Source organism: Dromiciops gliroides, chromosome 3, assembly GCF_019393635.1.
Source record: "Dromiciops gliroides isolate mDroGli1 chromosome 3, mDroGli1.pri, whole genome shotgun sequence".
NCBI lineage: Eukaryota > Metazoa > Chordata > Mammalia > Microbiotheria > Microbiotheriidae > Dromiciops > Dromiciops gliroides.
The window spans coordinates 498086904-498114460 of NC_057863.1; the positions used below are offsets into that span (position 1 = coordinate 498086904).

At 43.9% G+C, this 27557-nt stretch overlaps 1 protein-coding gene and 1 pseudogene across 1 annotated transcript; both read right to left on the reverse strand.

Annotated features, from left to right (window-relative positions):
* Positions 1–592: 592 nt before the first annotated feature.
* Positions 593–27220, reverse strand: ST14 (ST14 transmembrane serine protease matriptase). The gene is made up of 19 exons (XM_043993642.1): positions 27134–27220; positions 26327–26486; positions 25380–25507; positions 25100–25170; positions 23568–23725; positions 23235–23270; positions 16586–16826; positions 15526–15665; positions 13028–13125; positions 12182–12291; positions 11753–11883; positions 10962–11066; positions 10024–10134; positions 9345–9458; positions 8245–8367; positions 7365–7551; positions 3448–3722; positions 2963–3099; positions 593–2721 (listed from the first exon to the last, which is right to left on the reverse strand). Exons 1-19 carry the CDS (start codon positions 27218–27220, stop codon positions 2560–2562), a joined length of 2574 nt encoding a protein of 857 aa, XP_043849577.1. The 3' UTR covers positions 593–2559.
* On the reverse strand, positions 3880–6575 carry LOC122746165 (annotated as a pseudogene).
* Positions 27221–27557: the final 337 nt, after the last annotated feature.

The following is a 27557-nucleotide window of genomic DNA, read 5'->3' on the forward strand; positions in this document are numbered from 1 at the left end:
TTAGCACTAGACACATGGACCTGCTCTGTCTCTTACAATCTCTCCACCTGCCAAGTTGACCCAGGTCTTTCTTATTGTGTGTTTTTTTCCCCCCTCGGGGCAATGAGGGTTAAGTGACTTGCCCAGGGTCACACAGCTAGTAAGTGTCAAGTGTCTGAGGCTGGATTTGAACTCAGGTCCTCCTGAATCCAAGGCCAGTGCTTTATCCACTGCACCACCTAGCTGCCCCGACCAAGGCCTTTCAACCTTTCCTTTTTTCGATATGCTGGCCACTCTGGGATGGCTGGTTGACCACTCTTCCACATTCAAGAGGCTTCTCTCCTGAGTCTCATTCTCCCAAACTAGGCTGTGTATGTTATTTGGGAGAAAGCCTGGGATCCCCTATGATCTTGGGAAATGCATGCATTGTAATAAATCTGGAAGCAAGGGTTTGCCTTGTCCAATATGGGAGAGTAATAATAGAAGGGAAACATGGGACCACGACAAGCTACTGAGGGAAGAAGACTGTGGACAAGAGGGTTCTGTGTCAATTTCCCCTCTCCTCCCTCTTCATACTATTGTGGAAAACAAAAGCAAACCGTGTCTAGGAATGGGGTGCATTCATCCTTGCTGCTGAGTTAATTATTGAATACTTAGCAACCACACCAAGGGCAGGAATCATGGAAAACTTTTCCCTTTAATGTACATTTGGTCCCCAATTTCTTCCCTGGGGCTCTGGCACCTTAAATACATTTGAGTGAGAAAGCCCAGAATAGGGCCCTTACCAAGAACAGAGCAACAATTACAAGAATAAACTGTACACATCAGTCATTTCTTTGGAAATCATTTTCTTATTCTTCCTATTATTCACCCTCCTCCCCTCTATTGCAGATCAAAGTCCCCTCCCTCACCCTGGGCCCCAGAGGGGGACCCATTCACATACTTGTCTATCAACCCCAGTGCTTTGTGAGGTCCAGTACAGACAGACCACAGCCATTCTCCCTTTCCCCCAAACACAGTAGAACAAGTACAAGGGGTCAGACTGGGATGAGAAAAGCAACAGGAGGCCGTGTCCAGGCCCTGGGAACAAGGAACATCTAAGACTCCACCAGACTTGTAAGCTCCAGGAAGGCAGGGATTGTTTTATTTCAACTCTGTACTTCCCCTAGTATGAAGCCCTGTGTTTTCCACCCAGTAGTCCCTTTAAAAGTGTCTGCTGATATGAATTAAATTGAACTCTTCTCCAGCTCTGAGGAGCATCAGCCAACACTGACCCTCAGTGGGCCATCCCAAGCACAAAAGCCAAGAAAGTTGGGGTTTTTTTTGGGGGGGGGTGAGTCAATTGGGGTTAAGTGACTTGCCCAGGGTCACACAGCTAGTAAGCATCAAGTGTCTGAGGCCACATTTGAACTCAGGTCCTCCTGACTCCAGGGCTGGTGCTCTACCCACTGTGCCACCTAGCTGCCCCCCAAGAAAGTTTTAAATTAAAGAAACAAAGCTAAATTTTCTTCTCCTGTGCCTGAGGTAGAGAGAATCCAAAGTGGGGGACAAAGGGAGGTTGAGGGTGTCACAATTCCAACAAGAAGATATTGTTTCTCCATGGTCCAAGAACAACATTTAGTCTAGGAATAGGACTGGCAGCCCATCCATGTGTAGGACCTTGGTCAGCATAGATATATACTGTTATTTCCCCCTTCTCAGAGTAGGGGGAATCCTTCTCTCCTAAAGCAAAAGCATCTGGAAGGGAATAGCCTGGTGCTTCCTAGAGAAACCTCTGTGTGACCAAACTCTAAGCCGCTGCCGTCCCCTGCACTCAATGACCCCTTTTACACCTCTGAAGCCTGCAGAATTTCTGTTCTTCCAAGGGGCCACAGGAGAGACTATGGAGCTGGCTTGTTTGGAGAATACAGTAAGACTGGCCACCCTCTCTCCGTGGCACTGTATCATACAGTCTGGTACTCCCATGTGCCCCCCAACCCACCCACTCTGTGAGTGTGTAGATATAATAAAGGCATGTCTGACCTGCAGTGGAGGAGGGAAATCAATTCTGGTGTAAAATCATTAATTTAAAAAGTATTAAAAACTACACACACACACACACACACACACACAAACTGGGAGTCAGGAAAAGCAGTTCAGATTCTTCGTCCTCATTTTCTTCAGGGTCAGGCATGAGCTGAGCTCCATGGCCCAGATCCCCCAGCAGTAAGTACTGACCACATAGGATGTCCTAATCTGAGCAAAGCGGGGAGACACACTTAGAGCTTCTCCTTGGGGACAAAACACAGAAAGCTTAGGAAAGTCTCTCGGATCCAGACTCAGGGCTGGGGCTGGGGGGAAATCTGGGTCCCCAAACCTCAGACACTAAGCTGAGGCACAGGTGCTGCTCAATGGTCCTCCATACCCATTTCCTACGAGTTTGTTTGGGGCTGGGCCTGAGGTAAGTCTGAGGCTCCCCAGGTAGGTTCACGATCCCCAAAGACAAGAATAGGGTTTATATCCTGGAGGCGCAAGTCCATTGGTCCATCTTCAATTTTCATACGAATGTGTTAGGAGAGGACAGCACATTTAGGGCAACTCCTACACTCCTGTCTTCTCTTTAATCCAGTCCCGAAGCGTGGGGACTCTCGTGTAGACACCTGGCTTGTTCCGTCGAGCACAGCCTTCACCCCAGCTCACCACCCCAGCCAGGAACATCCGTCCATCATTCTCTACACTGGAGAGAGGGCCTCCTGAATCACCCTAAAAGAAAAGAAATCCCAAACCATGTGAGAACCCTAAGGAAGAACTCCCATCTCCTAGACCTGGCCTCTCCTATCCCAACCGTCACTTCCCAAACACCCTCAAAGCCTCCTCACCAGTTCACCCCTCCTATCGCACCATCTCACACACATATTCTCTCTCTCTTCCCTGCCCCCCCACTCCTAGTCAGCCCCTGTTGGAGGAACCTTCCCTCCCCACTCTAGAACTGTCAGGAGCCTACCTGGCAGGCATCGACACCGCCATTGAGGAAGCCCACGCACATCATACGTGGGGTCACCTGATTGGGTAGCAAAGACTCACACGTGGTCTGATTGATCACTCGAATCTCCCCCTTCTGCAGGACCAATGCCCCAGAGCCTGGTGGTTGGGAAGAAGCAGGAGAAAAACATCATGAGGTGCCTGGCTCCTCTGTTGTCTTGGCTTCCCATGGTAGAACAACAGCTTTGGAGGATGCTAACCCTCTTTCCTCTACCCCACTTCCACCTCTGCCTCTTCCTAAGGAGGAAGAAACCAGAGTCAAAGCCCACCCTGGGAACGAACAGAGGAGTTACCTGTCCAAGGCGGTGAGCCCCACAAAAAGATCAATAGGGAATGAAAGGAAGGGAATCAGGACAGGGCAGCAAGGTGACCACCACAAATGGGGGACAGAAACAGAGGGGAAGTTCTTTCTGGGGAACCCTCTGAGCCCAGGGACCGGGCTCTCACCTCCTTCCTTTGTGTGCCCCCAGCCCGTCACCCAGATGGTCTTGCCCGCAGGGAAGGTGTGAGATGAATCAGGCAGGCAGATGGGCCGAATCACAGAGCTGAACTCCACAGGCTCATCCAGCTCTAGAACAGCGATGTCATAGTCAAAGGTGTAGTCGTTAAAGGCCGCGTGAGGGATGATCTGTTTGAACCCCCTCTCTTCCACCCCTCGGGCACTACGCTTGCTCTGGTCATGCAGACCCAGATAGGCTGTCCATACACTGGGCTGAGAGTACCTGGGAAACAGAAGAGAGACAGCGTCACATTTGACAGCAGGGTCCTTGTGGGAACAAGAGAGCTCTGGATGCAGGACTTCATTCTTTTACCAACTTACTCGGTGATCCTGGGCCCATGCCACGAACTCTCTGGGCCTCAGAACAAGAACACTGAGATTCACTGTTTCAACAAATACAGAGTCCCTGCTATGGAAAGGCAGTGTGGTGTTGTAGGAAGAATGATGGGCTTGGAATCAGGTGTCTCCTCATTCCTCTGCTGCTTAATAGCCCCCTAAGCATGGACAAGCCAGAGGGAATCTCACCACCAATCCAGGCCTTAGGACCCCTACACTGAACATTCACCAGAAGACTGAAGCCAGGTTCCTCAACCCCCTGCCCTCCAATTTCTCAAATCTTCTCAGCTTCATTACTTCCTCTTCCCTCCCCTCTAACACAGAGAAGGAAACATCCCTCATGTTCACTAAAGTTGATCCCTCTTTCTTTGACCCCATTCCCTCCACCATGTTCCTTGACCAGCAACCACCCCCTCTCTCATGCACATTCAATCTCTGCCTCTTCACTCCAAGGAGAGAGCAAAGCTGATGACTTTACACAGCTCTGCCTCACTTAAATCCAATTCACTTTCTTTCTTTTTTTTTTTTTAGTGGGGCAATGAGGGTTAAGTGACTTGCCCAGGGTAACACAGCTAGCATCTGAGTTCAAATTTGAACCCAGGTCCTACTGACTCCAGGGTGATTGATCTATCAACTGCACCACCCAGCTGTATATTTCAGCTCATCATCCCTAACCCTAAAATGCCAAACTTGGTTCCATTTGACCAAATACTTCCAGATTCCTCCTTAAAAGAAATATATAAGGGGGCGGCTAGGTGGCGCAGTGGATAAAGCACCAGCCCTGGATTCAGGAGTACCTGAGTTCAAATCCAGTCTCAGACACTTGACACTTACTAGCTGTGTGACCCTGGGCAAGTCACTTAACCCCCATTGCCCCGCAAAAACAAAACAAAACAAAACAAAACAAAACAAATATATAAGAAGAGCACCTGAGTTGTTTGCTGAAAGGAAAACCCTGAAAAATGTGGGAATATGGGGGACAAGTAAAGTTCCTAAAACACTTGAGTTTCATTTAACTACATTTTCTTATCTTTACAGTAATACACAAAACAATCACTTGCAAAACTAGTTCCGATTTTTTTTAAAGACAGTGGAAAAATGGCATGCTTTAATCTTCATTCAGTCTCCCTCAGTTCTTTCTCTGGAGGTGAATAACATTTTTCATCATGAGTCCTTTGGAATTATCTTAGATCATTAATATTGGAGAAAATGAATAGCTAAGTCATTCATGGTTAGTCACAATACAGTATTGCTGTTACTGTGTATGCTGTTCTCTCCATTTTGCATCAGTTCATATAAATCTTTCCAGATTTTTTGGTTCAGATTTTTTTTTTAATTGGGGGGGGGCAGGGAAATGAGGGTTAAGTGACTTGCTCAGGGTCACACAGCTAGTAAGTGTCAAGTGTCTGAGGCCAGATCTGGACTCAGGTCCTCCTGAATCCAGGACCAGTGCTTTATCTACTGTGCCACCTAGCAGCCCCCGGTTCAGATTTTTAAATACCAAATACTTTATATAGGTGTTTGGAAGTTACTTATATTTATATGATATGCAGCTATTAATGATTTTCTCCATCAGTAACCGCACACCAGGAAGGCCAGGTCAGACACAAATGAGGGAATGGAGTGTTCCCAAAGCTGCAGTGTGAAAAGACTATAAATGATTAATTTCATGCACATGGATGTGTTCTCTGTTATGGGAAATTCAAATAGAGCTATAAGGAATGGAGACATATAAAAAAGTTTCTTGAGAGAAAAGAAGACACCCTGCATGAATTTTCATTTTCTGTGCCTTCTGCAGCATCACATTCTTCTCCTGCACTGTCTGATGTCCATCCTGTTAGGTTGTCTCTAAGCAATTGCATGGTCGTTTGCTGTATCAAGCTCTACAACAGTCTCATCAAAAGCCATTTTAGCCGATGTGCAGGCAAGCTCTGGATTATTAAGGATCTCATGGTAAAATACAGAAGAGTTAGCCCCAGGAGAACTGGGTGTGGCGGTTATATCTCTTTCTTGCTGCTGTCAAATGTTTCTGGGTTGGGGGCAGCTAGGTGGTGCACTGGATAGAGCACTGGCCCTGGAGTCAGGAGGACCTGAGTTCAAATCCGGCCTCAGACACTTAACACACACTTACTAGCTGTGTGACCTTGGGCAAGTCACTTAACCCTCATTGCCCTGCCCCCCCAAAAAAAAGAAAAGAAAAGAAAAAATTTTAATGCTTCTGGCGAGCAGCTAGGTGGTGCAGTGGATAAAGCACCAGTCTTGGATTCAGGAAGACTTGAGTTCGAATCTGACCTCAGACACTTTACACTTAATAGCTGTGTGACCCTGGGCAAGTCACTTAATCCTCATTGCCCTGCAAAAAAAAAAAAAATATGCTTCTGGGTAAACACCTTGGGAATTATCTATTATTTGTGTTCAATCATCACCATGGGCTACTTCAGCAAGGTATGTAAGGCAGAAGGGATGTTATTCGGTAATCTAGGCAAGAAGTGATAACGGTTTTATCATGGGATCATAGACTTTTACAGACCTTTACATCTTTCATTTTCTAGCCCTCTGAATTAGTTGCATTGGCTATTAAAAACTTACCCCAAAACTCCAGGATGGTGGTGCAGATGGACTCCACTTTCTCCTGGTAGTCCTTGACCAGCTCCATCTTCTGGTCAGTGGTGCCAGTTTTCTGCTCAGTGCTAGAAATGACCCTCCACAATCTCTCTTGCTTCTGTCTCCTTGTCTCCATTCAAATGCTACCAACCTTAGTTCAAGGTTCCAATCCTAGTTCTCCTAATAGCTAACTATGCAACCTTAGGCAAATAACTTGGGCCTCAGTTCCCCTGTCTGTAAAATGAGGCTGTTGGATCAGATGACTTCTTAAGGCCTTTGAAACTCTTAAGTCTATGATCCCATGATAAAGCTTTTATCACTTCTTGCCTAGATTACTGAAATAATATCCTTCTCCCATCTCTCCCTTTCCAATCCATCCCTTCAAAAATAATCTTCTGGGGGCAGCTAGGTGGCACAGTAGATAAAGCACTGGCCCTGGATTCAGGAGGACCTGAGTTCAAATCTGACCTCAAACACTTGACACTTACTAGCTGTGTGACCCTGGGCAAGTCACTTAACCCTCACTGCCCTGAAAAAATAATAAAATAATAATAATAATCCTGACTCAGTAGGTGTTCAGTCCTAAATCATCATTGCCTACATGTGACCATGGACATTAAATCAGCAAATTGCCCCATGTTCTCCATTATATTATAGTATCTGCCTACCCAGACTCTCCATTCTGGCCCTTTCTAAAAAGCCCTACCCTGCCCATGAGTTGGTCCGACTCTAGAGATGAACAGACCAAGATGCTTTGTAAAGCATTTCATAAAACACAAAGCAGAGACACTTGTCCTCTCTTACGAAGGGATGAAGGAAGCCCACAGAAGATACAAGGAAGTTTCCCTCCCCCCCCCCCCGCCCCCACAGCCACCCCATGCTTTACACCCCCAGGTAGAGCCTCTAAGAGAATACAGCCACCTACCTGATTCCTAACTCATCAACGAAGCAATGGGCCGCAGAAACAAGCCAGGTGGAGGAGATTAATGACGCCCCACAGATGTGACCCTGGCCCTCGGCGTGGAGGCTCACCTGCCACGGCCACTCTCCTTCATCTGAGTTCTGGCCTCCAACGATCCTTGACTGTCTACTGAATGACCGGATTCCACAATCTATTGAGTGATGGTTGAGAACTCAGGTGGGGTGTGTGAGCGAGGAAGGGGAAGCCCCCCACTGTCCAAAAGCCCATACTGCTGGCCCCAGACAATTAAAATGGAGACTTTTCTTTATAAGCCACCCCTGATATGGACTAATGATACAATAAAGCTATAACTGTGGGGGGTCCTAACATGCTCCTTTGAAGCACATTCCCAACTGCCTGGTCAGCTCAACTTCTCCCAAGGAATGTTAACTATCCGCCCCCCCCCCACCTCAATACCAGGAGACCTTTTTGAAGCTAAAGGTACCTATTTTAGCCTCTTCTCCTCCTGGTTCACTAGAATTTAGGAAGATTTCTGATTTTTAGTTGCTTTTTATATTAGTTTCAAAGGTTTTAAGCCATCCCTCCTTTGCATATATTTGCATATATCATCTTAAGAGGCTCTAAAGATAAATTCACTCAGCTGCTATAGCTGTATTCAAATTCAGGACTCGAAATACTGAAAGGCAGCCCAGCTTCCCAACCATAGATCTGATAGGAAGGAGTAAGGAGAACAGGCCACCTTCTGTTTTTTTCTCCCTTCCTGATGGGCACAAAGGCTAAGCCAGTCAGGGACTTGGCTTCCCTCAGCTGTTTCCTACAAACCAGGGGCAAAGAGAAACCAAAGCAAAGGGACCACGTCTGGCCTTGTCCTTGACTTCCATACCACAGTTCTTCTCATCCGAGCCATCACTGCAGTCTTTCTGCCCATCACACTCTGGGTTCCCTTTGCTCAGACACACTCCACTCTGGCACTTGTATGTGTGTTGGGTGCAGGGCACAGTCCAAACTGACAGCAAAGGAGGAGAAAAGGTCAAAGCTGGGGGTGGGGAATAAGACTCAGTTCTTTCCTGCAGTATGTTGCTTTTCTGACCTGGGTCTGGTCACTCTGGCCCCCTGCTCCTGAGGTTTACCCATATTAATGCAGACACCCATTAGACTTTAGCACTACTATAGTTAAAAACTCCCAAATTCAAGCTATCCATCAGATTTAGCTTTCCCAAGATCAGGGATTATCTATACACCACCATGTCCAAGCCATTAATTTCTTTTTTTTTCTTTTCTTTTTCCTTCTTTGGTTTTTTTTGTTTTGTTTTGTTTTGGGTTTTTGGGGGTTTTTTTGGTGAGGCAGTTGGGGTTAAGTGATTTGCCCAAAGTCACACAGCTAGTAAGTGTTAAATGTCTGAGGTTGGATTTGAACTCAGGTCCTCCTGACTCCAGGGCCAGTGCTCTATCCACTGTGTCACCTAGCTGCCCCCATTAATCTCTAATAGTTTGCAGCCTACCCTGCCTAGGACCACCAACCCGAATCCCAATCATGCCTCAAAACACTTCTCAAGATTCACCACCTTCAAGAAGTCTTCCCTAACTTCCAATTAGTGTGCAGTGTTGTCTGCATTTATTAAATAGTATTTGTAGATATGTTGTTGTTTTGGGTGTGTCCGAATGTCTTTGAATGGGCCCTCTGTCCCACTCAGACTGCATGTCTCCCTGACAGTCAGTGTGTCCCCTCTTTATTTCTTACTTGCTTACAAGGTATGAGGTAAATACTCCATTCAGAGTCCTCAATGTCTGATCAAGGGAAAAAGGATGGAGTGAAACACTCCCAGTAGTCGAACCCAGAGGAATTTTGATCCAGGAATTTTTGTCTGTTCTAGGGGCAATCTCTGATACCTTAAATCCCAGATTCCCAGGAGAGGTCCCCAACCTCTTCAATAAGCCCAGGACCAAGTCCCATGATGGGGCAGCTCTTTCATCAGTCCTTACCACTATCACACTCGGCTTCATCACTCCCGTCTCCACAGTTATCCTTCTTGTCACATTTCTGGCTCTCCGGGATGCATTTCCCATTCCTACACTTGAAGGTCTGATCTGGGCAGCCTGAAAAAGCACACGGCCTCAACAAACAGCTAATTGTTTCTCTCTATCCCATGACATCCCGCTATCCCAAGACAAGCCACCACTGTCCTAAGGGACAGGGACGGTGGTGTCCAACTCAAATAGAAATGAATCTCAGTGGGATACAAAGTGACTTGGAAAGCCACAAATTAACTTTATCTAGTTTATTGTCATTTTATTGATTTAATTAAATATTTCCCAGTTATATCTTTTTTCTTTTCTTTTTTTTTTAAGTGGGGCAATGAGGGTTAAGTGACTTGCCCGGGGTCACACAGCTAGTGTCAAGTGTCTGAGGCTAGATTTGAACTCAGGTCCTCCCGAATCCAGGGCCAGTGCTTTATCCACTGTGACATCTCGCTGCCCCCCTTCCCAGTTATATTTTAATATGGTTCAGGCCACATAGAGTTTTGCAAGTCACTTGTGGCCCAACTGCAAGTCAACCTCTCCCAGTGAAGACTAAAAAAGGGTCAATGCCCCAGAGGAAAGAACCCAGGCCTCTTCCCCAGGAGCCCAAAATGCCCAGGGGACCTCAAAGGGAATTACTCACTGCATTGCAGCTCATCACTGTTATCCCCACAGTCATTCAGTCCATCACAGACCCAAAAGAGGGGCTTACAAAATTTGTTCTTGCAAGTGAACTGGCTGGTTGCATTACACACTGTTGGAGGGATGAGATCAGAAGAGGTGTGAGCAGCAGGGTGTGGATAAGGGAGGACACTTTCACAAACAGGGGATTTAGAGGGCCTCAAGGTCATGTAGTACATCTGGTAATTCTCCAGGAAGGCTTAGCCAAGTAACAATGTCCCATAAACAGAAGGAAAAAGTCATACCTAGGGTGTTCGGGGGCTACAGGGCAAATGCTGCAGAAATGCTTCATGTCATTAAAGAGATTTATGAATGAGGCTGGGGGATTAAAGAGATCCTGTGCTACACAGTTATCCCTTCCACATCAAGGGGGTCAGGGGCATGGCAACCCCGTGATCTGGAAAATCTGCATAAAAATTGTTGGCCCTCCCTTCATATCAGAGAAGTTATTATGGTATTAGATAAATTATGTTGATATTATATACTACTATACATATATTTTATGCATTTAAGTTTCTAAACCTTTTATGTGTCATCTGCTGAACTTCACATGTCACTTATGGCTTCCACAAAACTCCTCCAAAATTTCCATTTAATTTCTTATACTGACCCACGATATATAGAAATCAAGATGGGGAAGGCCATGATATGGAAGGGATAACTATTTCCATGTGAGGAAGGATGACCTCAATCAGCTCCAGATTTATCCTATGATAGGCACAGGACAGCCACTTTCTTGGGGTGGGGGTGGGGGGGAGGGTCTAGCAGTATCCATGGGATTAAAGAGTCATATGGGGTAATTGGGCAAGGCAAGAGGCAGCTGAGCTGGGGGGGAGTCATGGGACCCAGGGCCTCAATCTTGGAAACCAAGTCTCTCCTGTAGCAGACTCCTTGACTTACCACAATGAAGCTCATCACTGAAGTCTGTGCAATCGGCCCAGCCATCACAACGCAAACTGTTACTGATACAGCGTCCCGTTTTGCAGGTGAACATACCAGGGCAGGCTTTGGGTGAGGGAGGGGGTGGAGGAAGAAAAATGGGGGTTATGTGCTAGGTTTGCAGTTCTCATAGCAACTCTACTAACCCTCCCCTAGCAGACTGTTACCCCTGTCTATACAATCAAGGCATTTTTATAATCATACAGTGCATAAAGAGTGGAAACCACCTCCCACTTCACCCCAAGGCCAGCAGGGTTGGAGAGGCTCAGGGCAAGGACCAGCTGCTCCAAATATAAAATTCCCAGTCCCAACAAATGACTGAATTTCTGGAAACCCCCTACTCAGCATCTGAGGGCAAGAACTATAACAAGAGATAGCCCTGGACACTGGTGGATGCAGATCAGAGAATTCTAGTGAACTCCCTTTTAAAGGTTCAATGGCTTGAACCCCCAGAGAGCTACCATGATAAATTAGAAAGAGCACAAGACTGGGTGGACATCCTAGTTCTAACCCTGATTATGCTGAATGTGCACCCTTAGATAAATCAGTTGACCTTTCTGGGCCTCAGGCTTTCTTATCTGTAAAATGGGGGTAAACATGCCCACCTTCCTTACCTCACCAGATTGTTGTGAGGATCAAATAAGATAATGGTTGTGTAAAGTGTTTTGCAAATATATAAAAAAGTAGAAAGCTCCTCTTGGGCCAGTTTCCAAACCGGTTAACTTTCCAAAGCCACCCCCTTCTTTACTCACGGTCACTGGAGTCATATGAGAGGTACTCAGCGAAGAACCCCGTGTCAGTATAGGACTCATCTGAGTGGAAACGGACAGTGATCTTGTTAGTGCTGCTGGACACCACGAACTGTGGCTTCTCTCCGCAGTACCTGGAGGGGACAGGAGAGAAATGCTGGCATGCACACTGTTATAACCATGACTGAACCCCGGCCAAAGGGAGGGAAGGGATCAGGGGGCCAGGAAGTAGGGGGGGGGGATTGAGTCCACAAAGCCGGAGTTAACAGAGACCTCCGAGGAGGGACAAAGGTGGGGCTGGGGCGGGGGCAGGGAGGGAAGCCGAGGAGCAAGCAGCACAGGTGGAAGCAATGCTTCCTCCTCTCCTCCACCACAGATGATTCTAGGTAGAGAATTCTCAAGTTCTTCCCTATTTCCCACCAGAGCACTTACTTTTCCCCATTGACTTCCACGTAGTCCTTGTTGCAGGTACCCACAATTTGGTGGGGCTCCACCAGATAGAAGATTTTGAAACGAATCTTGACATTTTGGTTTCTGGGCACCTGCAAAGGGAGGTGATGATCAGCAACTGTTTTCCCTCACCCTCTACCCCAAAGTCCTGAGATCCCTAAAAAGGGATCTAAATTTTCCATTACCTTCTTCAAACTCTTCACTGTCTATCATTTCCTTCCCCTGACATTTCACCCAATATTGGCAGCATCAAAGACATGGAAAATATGGATAATAACAATTCAGATCTCTAAGGGCAGCCCAAAGATTTCAGTGCAATTTCAGCTTTAACATCTTGAGCAGCTCAGAATTGCACTAAGATGTGCAAACACTCTAGAGTGCTTTCAAGTTCACAAAGGGCTTTTCACGATGACCCTGAGAGAAAGGTAGTACAAGTATGACTATCCCTGTTTCACAATGGAGGAACCTGAGGATTATGTGATCTGTCCATGGTCAACAGACCTAGGAGGTGGCAGAGACTTGGAAGTTCTAAGTCTTTTGAGTCTGACCAAGTCTAACATTCCTTACCTTCAATTGCAGCAGAAAGGTCATAGGTTAGATGGTGAGCAGGATTTCCTCCCCTTAAGGGTGAGACACCAGACATTGTTGCTAAGGGAGGTTAAGCATTTCCAGCATCGGGAGATCATTAGAGAAGAAAGGGACTAGAACGATCTGGAGATCAGTCCTGCCAATCTCCTGAAGCCATAACAACGTGTAACCTTTTCCCATCCCTTCTTTCTCTCCTTCCTTATTCCACTAACTATACAATTAGACACAGCCAGCTCCTACCTCAATGACCCACGTGCAGTCAATATTGGGGGGATAGTGGCCTGGGTAATAGGGGGTGTTGAATGTCCCCTGCGCTCCAGTCAGGTGACCTCCACATTCTGAAAGTCAAAAAACATGAGAAGTGGTGTGATGGATCCAGAGACATAGTTTAGAGGGGAGGCAGAAGAAGAGACAGATCAAATGGATTCTTTTCAATGGAAGCTTCTAGGTGAGAAGCCAGACACTGTACTTTTTTTTTCTCATTCCTGGGGTGGGAGGAAGAGCAATGATCTGAGGACCTGAAAATTCTGTGTGGTAGTTGGACGTACCAAGGCCTTAACTGGCTTCCTTTAAGAGGGTCCTCTAAACCCAAGCTACTTATTCAGCCTCACAGACAGCAGATAAAGGACAACATCTGAAGGCTGGAGTTCTTAACCTTTTTTGTGCTATGGACCCCTTTGACAGTGTGGTAAAGCCTATCTAAGAATAACATTCTTGAAATGCATAAAATAAAAGGCATATGATTACAAAAACAATTACATTAAAATAGTCATGAAAATGTGTCTTTAAAAAAAAGTTCACGGGGGCAACTAGGTGGTGCAGTGGATAAAGCACCGGCCCTGGATTCAGGAGAATGAGTTCAAATACGGTATCAGACACTCGACAGTATCTGTGTGACCCTGGGCAAGTCACTTAACCCTCATTGCCCCACAAAAAAAAAAAGTTCACAGACCCCAGGTTAAGGACCCCAACCCTAGAGGATCCATTTTTTTCACATTTTGAATCATCCAAACTGCCCCTTAGCTGGCCCCTCAGCCTCTAATTTCCCAAGCATCCTTGGTACCAAAGGTTTCAATTTAATTTAGTAAATATTTTTTTATCTATTCATTCATTCATTTGTTTATTTGCTTGTTTATTTATTTGTTTGCTTATTTATTATCTATCTATTCATTTATTCATTCATTCATTCATTCATTCATTCATTCATTCATTCATTCATTCATTCATTCATTTATATGGGGCAATGAGGGTTAAGTGACTTGCCCAGGGTCCCACAGCTAGTAAGCGTCAAGTGTCTGATGCTGGATTTGAACTCAGGTCTTCCTGAATCCAGGGCCGGTGCTTTATCCACTGCACCACCTAACTGCCCCCTGAGTAAACATTTATTAAGTGCCTACTATATGCTGGGGCACTGTGTTAGAGTTGGGCTGTAAGGACAAAAAATAGTCTCTGCCTTCTAGGGACTCACATTCTAATAAAGGAAGAGAAGTGAGGAGGGGGAAGGAGAACATGCATGTGAATAAGTCAAAACAAAATCTACAAAGTAAGCTCAAAGTCATTTTGAGGGAGGGAATCAAAAACGATTAGGAGTATCAGGAAAAGTCTTATATAGGCGACAGAAACTGAGCTGAGCCTTGAAGAAGAGAGCTCGGGATTCAAAAGGGCCTGGATAAGGAAGAAGTATATTCTAGACATATGGAACAGCTCATGCTATTGTAGTTGTTGTTTGTCCTTCATTTTCAAATAGGAGCGTGGCATCAGGGTGATTGTCATGACTTGCAGTGAATTGGATTTAAGTGAGGGAGGGCTGTGCAAGGTCACCCTCTCCTCCAGAGCCATCTGGGCCCAGTGGCAAGATATACATCAGGACGACTGGAGATGGCCCTGGATGTTTTAAGGCAATTGGGGTTAAGTGGTTCAGGGTCACACAGCTAGTAAGTGTTTGAGATTTGAACTCAGATCCTCCCAACTTCAGAACCATGGTCAGGAAAGATAATTTGTGTCATGATCTGGGAAGCCAGATTGCAAAAGGCTTTAAATGCCAAACAAAGCAGTTTGTGCTTCATCCTAGCTACAACAGGGAATCACTGCAGCTTATTGAGTAGGGGAGGAACGTGGTCAAGAATATTTTTTAGAAATATCAATTTGGCAGCTTGAACAGAAATCATCTGTGCTCTCTTGTGAAGCATGCCCTACGTAGGCAGCAGCAGCATCTTCTAGGGAAGGGGTTCTTAATCTAAGGCCCCATAACTTATATTTTTAATGTTTTATATTCATACAAATATAATATATTTTAACATAGGTGGGCTTCCTTTGTATTCTATTTTGTTTTATGAATTTAAAAACATTATTAGGAGGAGGGGTCCAGAGACTTCACCAGCCAACAGGGTCCATGATACACAAAAAGTTAGGAATTCCTGCTCTAGGTTTCCAAACAACCCCCACCTTGATCCTCTTGTTGTTTAGTCGTTTTCAGTTTTGTCTGACTCTTCATGATCCCTTTTAGGGTTTTCTTGGCAGAGATATTGGAGTGGTTTGCCATTTCCTTCTCCCAGCTCATTTTACAGATGAGAAAACTAAGACAAACCAGGTTAAGTGACCAGGTAAGTATCTAAGGCTGAATTAGAACTCGAGTCGTCCTGATTCTGGGCTAGCACTCTATCCACTGTGCCATCCAGATGCCTACCCCATTCCCCATATATCACCAGTATTACCACCACCCCAAACCTCTTCCTTACCAGTCATCTTGGACAACTGGAAGAACTCAGCCTTAAAACCAGGATGGCGCCGAACAGTGTTGGTGATGAGCGTGATAAGCATGACATTCTGAGAGGAGAGGAAGGTCAGGTTGTAGGAGGGAGGGTAAACGCCACACAACCTGCAGGATGGGAAGGAAGGAGAACTTAAGGGAAGAAGATGCAGGTGAACCACCCCATGCATCCCTCCCAATCTCGAACTGGATCTTAGCCCTGACTCTAACCACCGCCCCCTCAGGAGTCAGATCTAGAATGTGACCCCTGAGCCAAGCCCCCTGCACACACCGGTGCCCCACCACGGTACCCGACAATCAAACAGTGATGATTTGGTTTGAGGAGTCTATTGATGAAATTGCTTCTGAAATGTTCCATGTTTGAATGCTCAGAACATTATTTAGTAGCTCATCCCGAGGACTATGCCTGTTCCTCGCTTTAGATTATGGGTTTTTAACTCTTGGGGGTGTCTTGGACCTCTTTGGCAGTTAAATGATGCCTACAACATTTTTAAACATTTTAAACATTTAAAATAAAATACAGAGGATTGCAAAGGCAACCAGTTTTATTGAAAAAGAGTTCTCAAAACATTAAAAAAAAAAAGTTCGTGGCTCCCCAGTTTAAGAGCTCCTGCTTAGGGGTAGCTAAGTGGCACAGTGGATAGAGCAGTAAAGTCAGGAGGACCTGAGTTCAAATACAGCCTCAGACACTTACTAGCTATGAGAGCCTGGGCACTTAACCCTGATTGCCTTAAAAAGAAAAGTCCTTTCTTTAGAACCTATAGAATGGCCTTTAGCCAAAAGCAATGACATGAGCTTCTACACTGTAAGATCAGTGGCTCCAGCTCATCCCGCAGATGCTCTCTCAGCACACTGAATGAGGTGCCATGTGTGACGTTCTTTGCAGCCCTAGAAGTGCTGTATAACTGCTTGCTAGTATGGTCATTCCATCTTGTCATCTCCCTATCGACTCTCCATATGCCACCTGTTCTCCTTGAAGAATCAGTCTGTTTGTTATGTCAAGGGGCTCCAGTCCCAAGCATACTCACTGCACCACAGCTCGAGGTTCCACAGGGGTCAGGGTGTCATATACCATGACCACATCATTCCCATCGTCATCACATGCTGCGACATCAAAACTTTGGAAGGTGAGGCTCAGCACCAGGTCGGCATCTCCACGCAGAGCCCACTGGCAGCGGGCACGTGCTGGGTAGGGGCTGTCTGGGAAACCTGGTGTGGTAAAGCGGGTTACCTCACCAGCCCGGGCATGTAGGGAAAAGCTGCAGCTGTCTGCACAGAAAATAATTTTAAAATGAGAGAATTTAAGGGAGGGAACAATAAAAAGAGAGCAGGGGCGGGGTGGGGGTGGGGGACAGGACAGGCAGAGATAAAAAGAAAATACATATAACGTGTACAAAATAAATTTGGGTAATGGGGGAGGGACATCAGCAACTGGTAGGTGTGATACAAATCAGGAAAGGTTTAATGGAAAAAAATAAGAGCGAAGTCTTGGAAGAAACAAGATTCTAAGAGACAAAGATGAAGAGAAAGGGCAATGTGTGCTTGGGAGAGCTGAGATGGAGGGTCTCATATGAGGCATCACAAGAAGGTGGGTCTGGTGGGACAGCTGACTATGGAAAAGTGGATAATGTATGATAAGACTGCTGGAAAAGTAGTTTGGCACAATAATGATGTGGGGGAAATACCTTTAAAAGACTGAAGAACTCTGATCAAAGGAACAACCAAATGATTGTAACTTCAAAAGATTGATGATGAAACATGCCTCCTACCTCCTGACCAAAAGCTTATAAATTAGGGTTACAAAAGGAGACCTGCATTCTCAGACATGAGCAATATGTTGATTTCCTTGCTTGACTGTGTAAATCTGTTACAAGGGAGGGCTTCTACCTGGGGAAGAGGGTGAATTGGTGCATACAGACATATGTGCAAAAAAGAAAAAAGAAAAGAAAGAGCATCAATAAAACATCTTTAAATGCCCAAAGAAGACCAAAAAAAGTGCAAAAGGGAACACAAACTGAATGATTTTGCTACTACCCTCTACATTTTATGTTTTACAGAAAAAGAGATCTGATTTTCTATATAATTATTTTTCCTGATCTTTGTATAGAGATATATTTGTGTTTACTTTTAAAGACTTAAGAACTCAAAGCAATGCAATGCAGTGTCCGACCACAATTCCAAAGGACTAATGATGGGGCATCCCATCTACCTCCTGCCAGAGAAAGAGACATATTTTTAGACTTGGCTAATGCAAGAATTTGCCTTGCTTAATTCTCCATGTCTATTACAAGGGGCTTGCTTTTCTTTTTTTAATGAAGGGAAGTGGAAGAAAAAATAATTTTTTGTTTATTGAAATTTTTAATTAAAAAAAGAACTAATCAGTGTAGTGACCAACTACAATTCCAGAGGATCACGATGAAACATGACACCCCTCACGCTTGACAAAAAAGAGATGGATTTAAGGTACAGATGAGACATGTTTTCGGGCCTGGTCAATGTGGGAATTTGTTTTGCTTGACCATGCATATTTGTTACAAGTTTTTTGTTTTGTTTTGTTTTACTTGGGGTGGAGGAGGAGGAGGAGGAGGAGAGAGAGAGAGAGAATAAATACTTGTTAATTGAATAAAAGTCCAAAAAAGAAATGTTTGGGTTTTTTTCATAATTAAAAAATAATTTTTTAAAGTCATGAACTACGTACAAAACTATTTATAGCATCTATTTTCATGGTGGCAAAGAAGTAGAAACTGAGAAGATGCCCATAAACTGAGGAATGGCTGAACAAATTATGATATATGAACATGACAAAATACAATTATGCTGTAAGAAATGATCAAGGTGATGGTTTCAGAAAAACCAGGGAAGACTTATATGAACTGATAAAAAATGAGAATAACCATGAGAAAAATGTACACAAGTAACAGCAATATTGTAACAACAATCAACTGCAAAAGATTTAGCAATCCTGACTAACACAATGATCCATGAAAATTCCAAAGGACTCAAAATGAAAAATGCTATCCATCCCCAGATAGGGAACTGATGAATTCTGGGTACCAATTGAAGGATATTTTTCTCTTTATTTTTCTTGCCTTTTTTTTTTTTTTTTTTGGTGTGGGGCAATGGGGGTTAAGTGACTTGCCCAGGGTCACATACCTAGTAAGTGTCAAGTGTCCGAAGTCAGATTTGAACTCAGGTCCTCCTGAATCCAGGGCCAGTGCTTTATTCACTGCCCCTTGCTTTTTTTTAAACAACATGGCTAATATGAAAATATGTTTTGTACAACTTCATATGTATAGTGAATATCATATTTCTTCTAGAGAAGGAGAGAAAACTTGGAACTGAAAATAATTTTTCTAAAACAAAATAAGACAAAAAAATCATAAAAGAAAAAGTTAAGGTATGCTGGAGTCAGGTTGTGAAAGAATTTTAAATCCAAAGAAAATTTATCTTTGATCCTAAAAGTCAATAGAAAGCCATTGTTTTTTGCTGAGACAAGGAGAGAGTCAGACCTGTGCTATGGGAAAATCATCTTTAATAGCTCTGTGGAGAATGGATTAAAATGTGGAAAGACTTGAGTCAGGGAAAGAAATTAAGAGCTCATTGTAATAGTTCAGTAGAGAAATATTAAGGGTAAGCTAGGGTGCTGGCTATATGAGTAGAGAAAAGGAAATAGATGTAAAAATTTTTTGTAAATAGACAAAATTTGATAATTTCATCAAGAAACAGAAAGTGTAGTAGTCTTAAAGAAATCAATGTGGATGCACAGGGAATTCAGTGGCTAACTTAGTTTTAAAAAACACACATACAGAGGAGAACAGCATTCCAAATACATCAAAATATTCAAAGAAGCACTTTCTCTAGAAACAAAGAACCAAAAACAAAGTAGATGCACACTGAAGGAAATGGCTAAACAAATTGTGGTACATGAATGTGAAGGAACATTACCATACTATACTAAACAATGAAGATGAAGCGTTCAGAGAAGCATAGGAAGACATATTCACTGATACAGAATGAAATAAGCAGAACCAGGAAAACAACATGCACAATAAACACAACAATATACATAGAAAAAAACAGAAAACACTCTGGCTGCTTATATAAGTTATAATTAACAAGTCCGGCCCCAGATGGAAAATTCCACCACTCTCCTTCTCTTGCAGAGGTAGGGTATAATGGGTATGGAATATAGCAGAAACTGTCAGGCACAAATAATATGTTGACTGGTTTTGCTACAATGCCTTTTTTCCTCTTTTTCTTTTTTATTACAAAAGATGAGTCTTTGGGTGGGGAAAGGTATATATTAATGAAAGAAAATAATTAAAATAAATATTTAAAAATTAAATGTGAAAATTAGTATTAAAACGAGGAAGGAAGGGAGGGAGGGAGGGAGGGAGAGAGAGAGAGAGAGAGAGAGAGAGGTGTGAAACTGGATTTGGAGTCAAAGTCCCTGTGTCCAAATTGCTTAACTTCTCTGAGTCCCAAGTCCCCATCAGTAAAACGAGGCAGCTACATTTGTTGACCTCAAAGGTCCCATCCAGCTCTAAATATGCAATCCTATGCTGCAATCATAAATAGCTATGGATGAATACATAAGAGGAACATGTGCTGTAAGAAGAGTAAGGAGTGTTAACCAGAATGTGCTGAAGTTGTCAATGAGTAAATATTAAGAACAATAAGGTGGCTGCTTTTTAGGAAATCTATAGTGGGGATGAAAGACCAAACAAGAGACTGAGACCACTGCTTTGGTAGATAGGTCCTTGATTATGGACAATAAAGACGGTAGAATTACTTGATGCTTATTTTGCTTCTAGTTTTTTTCCTCCTACCAAGGAATAGGAATAGGAAGGATAAGATAGAAATAGCAAATAAAGGACTAAAAGCAAAGATGAGTGAGAAGATGCTAAGAGAGCAACTAACTGTCTTAATGAGCTCCTCACCAGGTTAGCAATATCTGAGGGCACTGAAAGAATCAGCAACATAAGTGTTGAGTCTCTTTCAGTGATCTGTGGAAAAGCCAAAAAGAACAGAAGTGTTGCAGGTCTGGAGACAGTAAATTTCCCCTAACATCTCCACCCAATTTTCAAAACAAAAACACAAGAAAGTCATCTTTAAAGTAGAGGCTGGGGGCAGCTAGGTGTCACAGTGGATAGAGTACCGGCCCTGGAGTCAGGAGGACCTGAGTTCAAATCTGACCTCAGACACTTGACACTTACTAGCTGTGTGACCCTGGACAAGTCACTTAACCCCAACTGCCTCACCAAGAAAGAAAAAGAATTTAAAGTAGAGGCTAGGAACCTTGACTTCAATTACTTCCTTGATTCTAAAAGATATTAATTATTAAAGAGATGGGGTCCAAACACCAAGAAAGGGAAGCAGTAGCCACTAAGAACCAATATAACTACATCAAGTATGGACTGTGTCGAACTAAATTAATTTCCTTTCTTGACAAAGTTTCTAGACTGTAAGGAATTAATTGTGATTTGGGTTTCCATGACCACATCTTTGCTTCATTATGGTCAGACTGAAAAGATGTAATCTTGAAAAGCCATATCACATTAGCATCCAGAAGCTGGACGGCTTGCAGCTGTAGAGCTGCCTGTTAGTTCTATCAATCAAAGGTACCAGCCAATTAACTTGGAGCTCTGTGTGTGTGGACGGCCCTGTTTTCTGTTTCACAGGAGGCTTCTGGGAGGAGGGAGGAGGGAGGGGTGAGGAGCGCTTTTTTGCCTGGGAGAGGAAGGTAGAGGAGCTGATGATGGATTTTCGGACCAAGCCGAGAGACACTACACAGCTGATTCTCCTTGGAAATACAGATTCCAGGTAGTAGTGACTTTGTCTATCCCCTTTCCTATTGTCCCTAGCTCTATTAACTTTGCTTGTGTTGGAAATTTTGTTCCCATTAATAAAACCTGATTTGTTTTTGGAAAAGAGAATGTTAATCTCCTTTCTTATCAGTCTGAGAGAAATAACTAAAGAAAAGGCAGTTTGGAAGAGAGGAAACTCTCCCATTATTTCCTGAACCCCAACATTATGGCGAGCCACCCAATTAACTCTACCCATACTAAATTTGGCCCTTGCAAGACTAGTAGGTCAGTGGAAAGCCCTAAACATAATATACCGATATTTTTAAAAATCATTTAACAAAGTCTCTCTTGATGATTTTGTAGACAAGATGGAAAGATGTGTGCTAGATATTGGCATAGTTACATTAATTCAGAACTGTTTAAATGATTAATGCCCAAAGATTCGTGATTAATGGATCCATGTCACTGGGGTTAAGGGATGGGAAGGAAGGTGTCCTACAAAATCCTACAAGGATCTGTCCTGGGAGCTGTCTTGCTTAAGATTTTTATCAGTCTTAGATAAAAGCATAGTTAATACACTTACCAAAGGAAGGACCAATAATACATGCTGAACAAGAGAACTAGGATCCAAAATGATAAGTTAGAATAGCCAAATGATATATGATGAAATTTAATAATTATCAATGCAAAGACCTACACTTGAGTTCAATCAGCTGTACAAGATGGGGAAGTATGGCTGGACAACAGTTTATATGAAAAGTTTTAGTGAACTGTAAGCTCACTATGAATCACAAAACAGCCCAAATAAAGCTGATGCAATCTTAGGTTGCACTCATAGAAGCATACTGTCCAGAATGAGAGAAACGATCATCCTGGTTATTTTACACACCCTGATCAGACCACATCTGAAGTTATGGGTCTGGTTCTTGGCGCCACATTTTGGGAAGTACATGGGCAAACAAGAGCAAGTCTAGACAAGTGTGATCAGGGTGGAGCGAGGACTAAAGGCCATGCCATAGAAGAATAAGTAGAAATTAGAAATGTTCAGTCTGGAAGGGAAGAGGTAAGGTGTATATGGTAGGTATCTTGAATTACATGAAAGGCTACTGCATGAAAGAAGAATTTAACCAACAACAGGTACAAGATACAGAGAGATAGATTTCAATAAATCTGATAGAAGAAAAAATTTCCAAGTACTAAGAGCAATCCAGAAAGGGAATGGGTATCCTTGAGAGGAGATGGTTGCCTATTATTGGATGTTTTCAAGCAGATGCCAGGCCATCCCTTTTTGGGGAGGTCCTAAAGGCTACAGAGATAGCCTACATTACATGACCTCTAGGATCCCTTCTGGAGAACCTGAGATCCTCTGTGCCTATAAAGGCAATCGATTAGTGGGCCAAAGAGAAATCTTTTAGTATTTCTTGTCCTACTTTGTGTAGCATCATCACAAAAATTGTGCCTTGAGGACTGCACCATCCTAGGCACAGGAACCTGAAATGAGCTACCACCCCTAAGAATTGAAGAGGTGCCTGGGAGTTACTAACAGTCAAGGACTAATCAGCAAACATTCATTAAGCACCTACTCATGTTCTAGGCACTGTACTAAGTTCTGAAGATATAACGAAAGGCAAAAACAGTGCCTGCCCTCAGAGAGCTCACACTCTAATAGGGAAGACAACAAAAAAACAACAATATACAAACAAGCTAAATCCAGGACAAACTGGTATAATCAACAGAGGGGAGGCATTAATTAAGGAAGACTGGGGAAAGACTTCCTGGAGATGGGGGGATTTTAGCACAGACCCCAAGGCACCAGAGAAGCCAGGAGGTGGGGATGAAGAGGGAGAGCACTCCCGTTAGTACTACTTACTGTCTCGAGATGTCTGTACTGTTCTGGCATCAGTGGCTAAGAAAAGAAGAGAAAGAGCAGATTATTTATGGAGTCTATGTATTTCCTTCTCTCCTGCTTCCTTATTGCCCCAAAGGGAGGAGGAGTTCTGTCAATAGGCTAAGAACTCTGCTCCCCATGCAAGTCTGCTGGACTATTCTATTAAAAAAAAGGAGGGGGGGGGGAGAATTCTACAGACTGAGCCTTGAATGACAGATCCAAACTCAGCCCCTGTCTTTTCCTTATCCCTTCCTTCTCTCTTCTTTGCCCCTATTTACTCTGGCTCATCCATTCACCTCGAAGCCCAGAACTCACGGAAAGCCACAACTGAAGCCACATTGAAGGACTGTAAGGCGCGGGATCTGGGAGGTAGTGACAGGACATATTCTTTTGATATGGCTCGATCAACCTCCTCTACCATATCTTGGGGGACACTGAATTCTGACCAGTAGTAGGCAATGATACTGCCCTCACTGAAAAAAGAGAAGGACATGAAACAGTTAGGTTTATCAATCAGTCGATTGAGCATCTACTTTGTACCAGGCATGGTATACAAAGAAAGGCAAAAAACAGTCCCTGGGAGCTCATGGCTTCATGGGGGAGACAACATGTGAACAACTATGTACAAGCAAGATGTATACAGGATCAGTTGGAGATAATCAACTGAGGGAAGGCACTAGAACTAAGATCTGTGTCTACAAGGAGTAGGTATAGGGAGCTTAAATGGGCTCTGGACCCACCCAAACTAGGGATCATAAATAGACCCTCAATTCATGTCCTGATTTAGAAACCACCTATCTTTTCTCCCCAGCTCTCTAGACAGGAAAGGTGTCTATACCACCAAGAAAGTGTGGCACTGGATAGAGCCTTAGATGTGGAGTCAGGAAGACCTGAGTTTGAATTCTGCCATAAACATTTACTAATTAGATGATTGTGGGAATGATGATGGGAATGTGTCAACCTCTCTCAGTCTCAGTTTTCTTATGGGTAAAATGGGTATTATAGTAGCACCTACCTCATAGGATTGTTGTGAAGGTCAACTGAGACAACCTTTGTAAATCACTTTGAAAACCTTATGGGGCTAGGTAAGTGTCAGTTATTATTATTACTGTTACTTTATTAGGTTCTCTTTAATTAGATTTTATTAAATAATAACAGTCACTTGCATTCATAGAGAGCTTCAACATTTATGAAGCGCTTTCTTTCTTTCTTTCTTTTTTTTAGTAAGGCAATTGAGGTTAAGTGACTTGCCCAGGGTCACACAGCTAGTAAGTGTTAAGTGTCTGAGGTCGGATTTGAACTCAGGTACTCCTGAATCCAGGGCCAGTGCTCTATCCACTGTGCCATCTAGCTGCCCCAAAGTGCTTTCTTTTTAATAAACTTTATAATAGACTCTCAGAGATGGGAAGTAACTTTGCCCACAGACACATGACTGGAAAAGGTAAGAGATCAAATGTGAAATCAAGTCTTCCGAATCCAGGTCTACAACTCTCCAGTATACCTTCCATTCCCATGTGGAAGATCGCTTTCCTGCTCCTCTGGGCTCTAGCCATCTGGTATTGGTCCATTTACCATCTCAGAACCCAACCTAGGGCTAATTCAGGTTCATAATGGCCCACTTGCATCTCTAAGTAAGAATAATGGTAAGGCACTAGCCTATGGCTCATATAATCCATACTGTTAATTTTCCTCAAGTCACCTGAACTGGAATTCTAGATGACTCCCACTACCCCTGTCCATTTCCCAAAGGGACACGTCACTCCCAAGTAAAAGTAAAAGCTCTTTGCTTTTTTCCATTTGATCCTCTTGCCCCATCTCCCATCTAGCCTCTACCCCCAGTACCTTACCTGAAGGCTGTTACTCCAGATTCCTTGTAGAAGGGCCCAAGGGCTGGGATTCCATGGTATAAAAACCTTAGCTGCCAAGGAGCACAGGGTGGGCAAAGAAAATGGAAGAAGAGAGGAAAGTCACAGCAGACCCAACTGACTGGCTTGCATATTTCCTGTACTTCATACCCACCGTACCCAGAACCCTAAGTCTATTCTCAGACCCCTTCCCATTCAGTGTTCTTGACAGACCAATACTCAACCCCAGCCTGAAGAGCTTCATCTGGAAGAGGTGACTTACTGCTTCCTTAACCTTGCCCGCCAGGTTTGCAAATTCTGTGGAGTTGGAATTCTCATAGGCATCTATAAAGTTCTCGTTTGTAATCCTCAGGTAGCCATTGAAGATTTTCTGCACTCGTGCATTCTTATCTACAATAAACCAAGGAAAGTAAAACAAATTAGAAGACCGAGGCAGTGCCCACCTTCTACCAGTCCACTCCCTTAAACTCTCCCTCAGTCATTGTCCCACCTTCATTATAAAATAAGGGGGTTGGACTAGATGAACTCTAAAGTACTTTCCAGTTTTAGCTTGAAAACCTCAGGTCCTAGGACATTTGCCCCCAGTGTAGGCAATGCCAGGAGACAGAGCAAAGCAATGAGCCTATGTCTCTCCTCCCCAACCCTTATCCTATTACACCAACTCTCTGGGGTCTTCTAGCTTAGACTCCAGGGTCCAAAGGCCAGAGTCCTACACCAAAGGTGTCAAACATGTAATTCCCGAGTGAAGCCCAAACCAGACTGTAATGAGGAGGGGCAGCTAGGTAGCGAAGTGGATAGAGCACCGGCCCTGGATTCAGGAGGACCTGAGTTCAAACATGGCCTCAGACACTTGACACTTATTAGCTGTGTGACCCTGGGCAAGTCACTTAACCCCCACTGCCCCACCAAAAAAAAATGTAATTAGGAAATATTCAATAAAATAAATAAAAATGCAATTAAACATAGATAATGTTAATGTGTAATTTTCTAAATCAATAGGCAGCCCACGGGGATCCTTATGTCTAAGCTAGTGGCCTTCATTTCTATTTGAGTTTGAGATCACTGTGTTAGACTATAAGTAATTATAACCTGTCCATCCCCAACCCTTATCCTCCCCTCAGACCATTACTCAGGCTTCCAACCCCACCCCCCTCACTGACCACTCCCTCTGACTATTAGTATATTAATGGCACCTTTTCCAGTACTCACAGTTAAAATGCCACACCAAGAATCCAACCATAAGGGAGATCAGGATGAAGAAGAGCACCAATGCTAGCAGCACAACCCAACGCTTCGGTCCTCTTTTTTCCACCTTCCTCGAATTGTTGGCTGGCAGGAATTCCACTCCTTCCTCAAAGCCATTTATATTCTAGGAGGGAGGAGGGAGAACCATAGAATCATTTGTTTCATCTGGGAAAGCTTCAAGGTCATCTAAATCAACCACCTCAAGTTAACAGATGAAAAAACTGAGACCCGCGGGGATAAAGTGGGTTTGTCCAAGATTTGTGTCAGGATTTGAATCTCAGTCCTCTGACTCTAGATCAATTAGGTTGCTCAGTGAATAGAGTGCCAGGACTGGAGTCAGGAAGACTCATTCCTGAGTTCAAATGTATCCTCGGTCACTTACTAGGCTATGTAACCCTGGGCAAGTCACTTAAACCTGCTTGCCTCAGTTTCATCTTCTGTGAAATGAGCTGGAGAAGGAAATGGCAAACCACTCCAATGTCTTTGTCAAGAAAACTCCAAATGCGGTCACAAAGAGTCAGACTGGAATGAAAACGACAACATGTGCCAAGCCTCATCCTAATTGCTGAGAATACAAAGAAAGTCCTTGCTCTCAAAGACTTTACAGTCAGGTCAATGACAGAGCCTCAGGATACACACATAGTTAGTGGGCATGACCTAGATTTAGCAACAGGACTAGAGCCCGCAGTTCAGACGGGTAGGAAGAGAAGCCGGAGAGATCCACTTACAAAAACCTAGAGAGGAGAAAGAGTCAAGAAGAAGGTGAACAACCGTGTCCAAAGCTGCAGAGAGGTCAAGAAAGATGAAGGCCAAGAAGAGACCATTAGCCCCAGCAATTAAGATGCCACCGATAACCATCACTAAATGGAAACTGTTCTCTCAAAGGTCAGCAACAATCTCTGAACTGCTAAATCAAAATTTTCCCCTCAGTCTTCATCAGTCATGACTATGACCTAACCCTTTGACACGGCTGACCAATCCTCTCGTTTTTCCTCCCTTGGTCTTGGGGACATTAGTCCCTCTTGGCTCTCAGCCTGCCTAACCATTCCTTCTGAGGCTCTGGATCATCATTGTGTCCCATCCCCTGAGGGTCCCCTGGACTCTGTTCTGAGTCCCTATTTTCTACATATCTCTTCTCTCTCAGTGATCTCATCATTTCCCATGATTCAACTACCATCTGTAAACAGATGGCTCC

Excerpts from the sequence above, each read along its gene's own strand:
- ST14 (XM_043993642.1), bottom strand. The coding sequence starts at position 27,220 with ATGGTTATCGGTGGCATCTTAATTGCTGGGGCTAATGGTCTCTTCTTG. Across the intron at positions 26,487-27,133 it reads TCTCTGCAGCTTTGGACACG|AATATAAATGGCTTTGAGGA; the intron begins GTTGTTCACCTT and ends CCTCCCTCCTAG. Across the intron at positions 12,292-13,027 it reads ACTGCACGTGGGTCATTGAG|GTGCCCAGAAACCAAAATGT; the intron begins GTAGGAGCTGGC and ends CTCCCTTTGCAG.